At 47.3% G+C, this 8,091-nt stretch overlaps 1 protein-coding gene across 1 annotated transcript; it reads left to right on the forward strand.

Moving 5' to 3' along the window:
- Window positions 1–5,861: 5,861 nt before the first annotated feature.
- OSR1 (odd-skipped related transciption factor 1) lies at window positions 5,862–7,507 on the forward strand. The gene is made up of 2 exons (XM_009885322.1): window positions 5,862–6,508; window positions 7,070–7,507. Exons 1-2 carry the CDS (start codon window positions 5,862–5,864, stop codon window positions 7,203–7,205), a joined length of 783 nt encoding a protein of 260 aa, XP_009883624.1. The 3' UTR covers window positions 7,206–7,507.
- The last annotated feature ends 584 nt before the right edge of the window (window positions 7,508–8,091 follow it).

Genomic DNA, 8,091 nt, shown 5'->3' on the forward strand with positions numbered 1-8,091 from the left:
GAGCTCGGCTGCTCCCGGGCGCGTTTGCACTCCGGCAGAGGCAGACGGCGCCGGGAGCAGGAGGAGGCAGAGCACCTCCGGCCCCATCGGCCAGAGCACCTGGACGCCTGGCCCCGCTGCTCGCTCGGATCTGCCTGTACCCACTGGAGGAGCAGTGGGGTGGGGTGGGGTGGGGAGAGAGCTGTGCCCCCCAGGGCCAGCAGTGACACTGACCTAGCCCAACCTCTCTCTCTTTTTTTTTTTTTTTTTTAATTTTTTTTCCCCCCCTTCTATTATTTTTTTTTTCCATTTTTTTATTTTACCAGCTCCAAGTTAGCCCAGGATCTTTTAACTGCTGCCAGCGGTGGAGCACAGATCGGGATTAGGTAAATAAAAAGAACAACTCGTATTGTTTGGTTTTTTGTTTTGCCAAGCCTCGGGGGTTGGGGATATCGATCCAAACACCTCCTTTTCTCTCCTTCCTTTCTTTCTTTCCCCCCTATCCCCTCCCACTATTCCCTGGATGGTGCAGAAGAAGTGGGGAAACTGTGGTTCACGTGAGGAGGACTGTTCTCCTTGGGGCGGGCGGAGGGCTGGGGGAAGCCTTCACACGGGGCTCGGCTATTTTGATGCTATTTAAAGATTTGTCTTCCCCTTTCAAAGTTGTTTATCCCCCCTTGCGGAGGAGCTGTGTTTTTAACCCGAGCTAAAAATGACACATAGGAGCTGCAAACCAGAAGCCTGAATGTCCTTTATGGACTTGAACGTTCAGCTTCTCTCCTCTCTGTTCTATTCTTTCATTTTATTTTCTTCCCTATTCTTTCATTTTCTTTTCTTTCCTTTTCTCTTCTTTCTGTTCTTTCTTTCTGTTCTTTCTTTCATTTCTGCTCAATTTTTAGTGTTTTAGGGTCCGAGCGGTCTTCTCTGTTTCCTCCCAAGGCCATAACAGAAATCTGGTGTTTATATTTGTCTGAATGGATCAAACAAGTTCAGCGTAGGAAGAGACCGAGCTTCTCTCGAGGCAGAGCCTATAAAGTGTCAGTGCAAAGCCGAGGATTAGGGTATAGTTGTTATAGTTGGCTTTTGGGAGGGAAACTATAAAAATCAAGCATTTTGGAGATTACTGTAGCGCTGCGGGAATTGTCCGATCAAACGCGAGAAGGGCAGGAGGGTGAGAGCCGCGTTCCGGACAGGTGCACAGTAGGTCCAGTTTAGTAAGTCCGAAGCCAACTGAGAAAAAAGGGCCAACCCCTAAACGAGCGCGGAGCTGGGGACCCTGCGGCTGGCAGCACAGCACCCAGCTTGCCACCGTGGCCGTGCGTGTCGTGGCCGTGGGAAGTAAGGAGCACAGAGGGAAGGAATCTTCCCTGCCGCCGGGAGAGGGGAAAGACGATTTATTAGTGCGCAGAGGGAGGCAGCGGGAGTTTCTCCAGGCAGCGAGCGAGAATGAATCTTGTGCTGGGGGCCTTTCTACACCCGAGGGGATTTAAAAACCACACACGCAAAAAAAAGTCCAAACCAACCTAAAAACTTCTGCAGGGAGAGGACTGAGGAGCCTGGCCCCTGCGGTCCCCCCGCCGGCACCCACCCGCGCCCGCCTCCCTCCCGGCGAGCCCGCCCGTGGCCTTACTAGCCACGGTCCCACCAGGATGCGGGCCCGGGGATATTTTTGTTGTTGTTGTTTTGGATAAAGGCTGCCCCGGGGCAGCGTAGCGATCGCTGGTGCTGTCGGCCCCCGGTTGTTGTTATTATTAATTATTATTATTGCGAGGCTAAAATCCGCCGCATTCATCCGCCTTCGCGATGGTGGTCTGGAGGAACTTGTCAACACCGATTTCGTGATAAAAAGTGAACGATGATTTTATAAGGATTGAGCGGAGATATCCAAGGCATATGCTGACTGAGTCCTTCCAGTCCTCATTAATGTCAGCAATTAACTCTTTCACGCTCAATTAGCCCCGAATAAACCTGCTTTAATAGATTCTGCACACTTCATTAATACTTTGAATAAATCTGTGCTGAACAATGCACTTTATTCCTCAAGAGCACCACGCTCGAATAATGCGGAGCGAAAGGGCAATTTTATTCCCTTTCCAGTTAGTTTCCCAAACACAGACAAATTGTAAGCTCTATTTCCTCGCTTAAACTGATAGGAAGGGAAAAATCTCGTCCCCTCAAAGGGGACAAAATAAGTAGCCGACCTGGTGGCAAAATGCTGCACATCGATGCGATGCAGCCGAAAGGAAAGAGCTGGAAGACTTTAAAGGATTCAGGCAAAACAGGGGACTTTTTTTGACAGATGAACCTGATTGCTGTAGTTTGAGCCTATCCCAAGAATGCGGGATCTTATACCCACTACTTTATCATGTTTGTAAAAATAAGCAACGTTCTCAGGGTAATTTACCTCCTCCATTCTCCCATGTGGAACTAATTAGCAAACCTCATTATTTATGAGTCAGGTATTTAATGTAACAAATATCCCTTTCAAAAGACATATCGGAAATTGATAATTCAAGGTAGAAAGGAAAAATACCTACTAGCCACAAGATTACTTGAAAATCCATTTAATTTCGCCCCTTGCTATGCTACCAGCAAAAAGGCGGTTGGTTTGGTGGTGGGTTTTTTTTGGTTTTTTTTTTGGGTTTGTTTTTTTTTTTTTTGTATAGGGGAGGTAAAATTTAATCTGGAAGGTTAAGATTACAATGGTTTTAAAACAATGGCAACTGGACAATAGCATTACCGTATCTTCAAACAGGACAAAGGGTAAGAAAGCTGGGGACAGATGTAGTCTTTCAAGTTTATGATCCTATTTTGCAGGGTAAATTTATCTTGGCATGAGTGGGTTTTGTTTCAGTTAGAACACAAGTGGTTTGCTCTTAATTACTCACCGAGCTAGTTTGTGCTAAAAAAGAAAACTCCGCACAGTTTTATTGTGATGGGGGAATTCAAGCAGAGAACTCGCGGGGTCGTCTTCTTTAAAAAAATAAAAATAAAAAAGGAGCCCCGATAACGATCTGTTTACATGAAACAGAATTAAAGGTGGAGGTGACACCGAAATCAAAGAAACGTTGATCTCTCTGCGGGCAAACGGGAGAGCGGAGAGTTACTACGCCGTGAAATACGTTCGCTTTGATGTCCCGAAGAGAGGGGACTTCTTTATGAAATACTCTGCTCTTCATCTATATTTTTGACTATCCCGGTCGCACAGAGCAAAAGCGTAGCTTACATTTCTGGAAAAGTGCCAAGAAACTTGTAGTAACGTGAACACTCTGCTTCCACCTCCCCTTTTCTTTTATTTTCTTTTCTTTTTTTTTTTCCCTCTCTTTCTTTTTCTTTTCCCCCTGTTTTCTTTCTTTTTCTTTTTCCTTTTTTTTTTTTTTTTCCTTTGAAAAAATAATAGGATTGCTCTAGCAACAGACCGCAAGCGCAATGGATGCTATTGTGACCCGACTGTATTTCTCCTTGGTTTCTGCCCCCTTCTTCATCAGGGAAATCGAAAGAGAATTTTTCAAATGTTATCAAGCAAGAATTTACCCAATTTGGCATAGTAGATTTTTGCTTATATATTCCATATTAGATATTTTCTAAGGATACAAAGAAAGAGAGGGTGTTAAACCCAGAAATTAACTCAGTTTGCATTAGCATGTTTCATGCTTCAGAGATCTAGGGCTACCTAGACAGGAAAACAGACACAGAGCCGTTGTGACAGACAGAAACAGACAGTTCAGGTGCCCGGCCAAGAGTGTTTTCCGCGTACTTTGTTCTCGGGGTCATCGACTGAGGCATTTGTGCTGCGAAGTGGACATGCCTAGTGTATGGGCAGCACTAACAAAATAAAAAGCATTTTCCCAGTTGAACAACAAAACGGTCCGGTTGGTTCATCGTCCCTAAATAGTTTAAAAAAAAAAAAAAAGGGGGGGGGGGGGGGGAGAGAAGGAGGATTATGCAATGTATGCATTTTTCAATCAACCACTATCCAAAACGTATCCAATTAAAAAGGCAAAATGTCACAATCTCTTATTCTGGGTCATTGCGATGGAATTCCTCTAAGGTTTGGGTCTCTCTTCCTGCTGCTTATTTATGTAGAGCGGTGTGAAAGGTGGACCCAGCATATAGAGCTGCTCAGAGTAAACTTCTCCCTCTCACACCGTCCCAGCCACAGTTCCTTGGTCCAAGCAACAGCCCACATATAAATCAGATTTGTTTCCCTGGTCTTTAGACCTCTTCTGCCACCAGTTTCCACCCCTCCAGCCCAGAGGGACAATTACTGCTCTGCAGCACTTTGCTGCTTCCTTTTCTCCAAAGAGAGGCCTTTTTACTCTTCACAAGGGGATGAACTGACCCTCCAGGCTGTGTGCTGCGAGGATCCTGCTGGGACACTGTGGGGATGTTGCGGGGATAAAAAAACAGCAGGAACCCTATAGGGGATCTTATGGGGACCCTATATGCACCCTGAGGGAACCCTGCAGAAGACCTCTGGAGATCTTACGAGCACCCTGTGCGGACCGTACGGGTGCTGTATTGGGATCCTGCTGGAAAACAGTCCCACTGATGGCAAATCCCGGAGTTGGCTGGGGGAAAAGCTCATAAGAGTATAAGCTCTGAGTTGTGGGGTAAGGAGGAGGCTCTCTGCGCTGCAGGGATGTGATGCCTCCAAAAGCTGTGGGTGCTCCCTCATACCCTCAAAGAGGGGGCAGCTGCGTCCCCACCACCAGTGCTCAGGAGGCATCTCCTGCCAAATGGGTGACAGCAGCCAGGGCTGCATTTACAGGCAGGGCAAGATGCGCCTCGCTGCTGCTGCCTGGTAGCATTTTCTCTTTTGCCTTGTGGGGTGGAACGAGTAGGGATCTGGCCCAGAGGAGAGGCTGGGGGTTTGGTGGAACCCTGAAACACAGAGCAAAGTGGTGGCACCCAGGCCAGGGAAGGGCTGCAGCCCTGCAGCTCTGCAGCTGGTGGGCTGGGTGTCCCCATGGGAAGTGTCCCTCCAGCCTTCGCCCTTTTGCCGTTTGAAGCGTTCTAATTAAGCGATTGCCTAGATTAGGATGTGGGCTTAAAGCCAGGCACTTCCCCCTGGGGAGAGCAAATGGCACTTCAGATTTGTCACCCGAACCCAGCATTTTCCCATTTCTTTTTGCAGTACATAGGAGGGAAGGCTGTTGGCTGGTATTTTCTCCCCTAAAAAAATTCCGTGGATTTTCTTTTCTTGAATGAGGGAGGACATGCAGTTCTGAGCACCCAACGGCCTCCAGCACCCCAGAGGCAGAGGTTTGGCCGAGGCCAGATGGCAGGGAGCTGAACGACCCAGGGGCAGCCAGCTCTCTGCACCCTCTCCCCATGTCACCTCAAGGGTGAGGGCTGAAGGCAGTTTTTGTGGACAGAAGTAATGGGCTATTATATATTATATTATATTATATAATGTATTATGTATTATATTATATAATAAGCGCTATTTTCTAAAGGCTGAGGGTGCCTAGAAAGGGATTTTAAATTACATGGGAGAAGCCTGAGCTTTGTGGGCCAAACCAGCATCTCTTCGTTCTCCCTGTGCAGAGGATCATCAGAGGTCTACCTAGCACAGGGATGCTGTTAGGGGGGGGTGAATGCCTGTGGATGGGGTATAACTTTTGTGTGCAAAAGACGGGGACGGGGAGAGTCTGGAGACCTCTGGGGATACACTCGCAGCCAAGAGCTGGTGAGGCCTCTCCAAGTCCAAGGCAGCCTCCTCCTGTGGCTTTGGAGAAGGGCATTAATGAGGGGTGAGGTAAGAAATTCCCTCTGCTTTTATCTTTGTATAAATCCACCTCTCCCTCTTCCCCTCTCCATCTTTATCTTCCAGATCTTTTCCTCCCCTGTTCCCAAGATCCTCCTCCTGAGCGGCCACCATGGGAAGTAAGACCCTGCCGGCCCCAGTGCCTATCCATCCTTCCCTCCAGCTCACCAACTACTCCTTCCTGCAAGCGTTCAACGGGCTGCCCGCCGTGCCCTCTGACCACCTCTCCAACCTCTATGGCTTCAGCGCCCTGCATGCTGTACACCTGCACCAGTGGACTTTGGGGTACCCAGCCATGCATCTGCCCCGCTCCTCCTTCTCCAAAGTGCCCAGTGTGTCAAGCCTGGTGGATGCACGGTTCCAGCTGCCGACCTTCCAGCTCTTCCCACATGTCATCCAACCCAAGCAAGAGGCCACCAACGTGACCCTCAAAGCCAAACCCCGCTTCGACTTTGCCAACTTAGCAGTGGCCGCCACACAAGAGGACCACTCTAAACTGGGACAGGGAGACAATCAGGGCTCACCCCCCGGGCTGGGGTCTTTGCTTGAGGTGACTAAACTCTCTCCAGAGAAGAAACCCACACGGGGAAGGTTACCATCCAAAACCAAGAAGGAGTTTGTGTGTAAATTCTGTGGCAGGCACTTCACCAAGTCCTACAACCTTTTGATCCACGAAAGAACCCACACTGATGAACGGCCCTACACGTGTGACATTTGCCACAAGGCCTTCAGAAGACAGGATCACCTGAGGGATCACAGGTAACTATTCTTCTTCTCCTGTCCTTTCTTCCTTGTGTATCTGTACTCTCTTGGTTAGTCACCTAGACTCATGAAGGTGCTTGTATGAAAAGTCATGTCCCTGGCCAGCCGGCAGTTTTCCCTCTAGGTTTTCCTCTGCCGACTGCTGGTGGAGGAGCCCAGATAACTCCCTTTAGAAGACAGGCCTGTTACTGTACTCACTCACCCTGCAAAAATGACTTGCAGAGCCTCCTCCTTAGCTTCCACAGACATTTTCATCCTCCGTTTGCATCGTCTTGTGTCCTCTGCCTTTGTGATCATTCAGAAGTTTCATGAAGACATGCAGGCTGATGATCCTGAAGTTAGAGAGAAGCTTTTTATCTCTAAGAAAGGCACCCTTGTAAGCCTCCAGCAACCCCTCTCTTCTTGCACACGCGTATGGATGATCGCCCGAGTGCCGCACTCCAGCACTCGCGGTCTCAGCAGTAGGTGTAAATAGCTCCAGCATGTTATCCGTCAGGTAGCTCACTGCTGAGGTCAGGCCGGTGATTTCTGACATCTCAACTGTTTTTCTCTCCCTAGATATATCCATTCTAAAGAAAAGCCTTTTAAGTGTCAAGAATGCGGGAAAGGATTTTGCCAGTCCAGAACGCTAGCTGTCCACAAGACACTGCACACGCAAGTAAAGGAACTGAAACCTGCCAAACTTAAGTGCTGAACCTCCAGCTTCTATGAACTTTTCCTCCCTTTCAGACTTTACACCAAAACCAGAGCAGAAACAAAACTTTCAGGATGGGAGCACTGAACTTTGTGTTTTGTTTTTGTTTGTACTTTAAAAAGAGCAAAATCTGTGCGGTCGTCTAACTTCCTAAGTCGTGGGTGAAAAGATTATTTTTGCATTCAAAATATACATGAAAGATGCAGAGAGTGCTAGCTGACTTGTGTGGCTTTGATAAACTTTATGCCAAAAGGTGGTGCTCACGTGTTGGACAGGAATCTCTTAAAAACCAAACAAGAACCCACAACCCCTCCTCCACTGAATCCCAATAAAAAACCCCAAAATCGTAGCTTCCAAAAGTATTACTTAAAAAAAAAAAAACCAAACCCCAACCTCTTATTTTATACTTTTTTTTTTTTTTTTGACTGTATAAAGCTTCTTATTTTTACACTTCAGGAAATACAGAGAGTTCCAGAAGACAATTAAGAACTGAAATAATGGTTTCTCATCACAGCACCATTAGGACAAGGAGAAGGGCAACTTGCAAATCTCATTTCCTAGTTTGTTTTCTTAAAAGGAGAAGAAAATTAATGTTTGGAAATGACATAAATCTCTCAAGTGAGGAGTCCTATCATGCGCTAGCAAATGCATCCAGATCTTAGACCTGCGGGTCCCCGGTGTGTGGGACAAATCAGTGTTCATGGGACACGGAGACCTTTTTTTTGGCCTTGTGGTCTAGTGCGCTGTGACGAGGTTTGTACCTTGTGGACTTATTTAAAAAACCCAGAGGAAAGAAAAGATGGCAATACGTCAAACTGACAGTATGCACAACTTGGTTTTAGTGGTACTTTAAAGTCTTCGTGCGTCCTGATGACAGAGAACAAAT

Source organism: Charadrius vociferus, unplaced genomic scaffold (genome assembly GCF_000708025.1).
Source record: "Charadrius vociferus isolate BGI_N301 unplaced genomic scaffold, ASM70802v2 scaffold173, whole genome shotgun sequence".
Lineage (NCBI taxonomy): Eukaryota > Metazoa > Chordata > Aves > Charadriiformes > Charadriidae > Charadrius > Charadrius vociferus.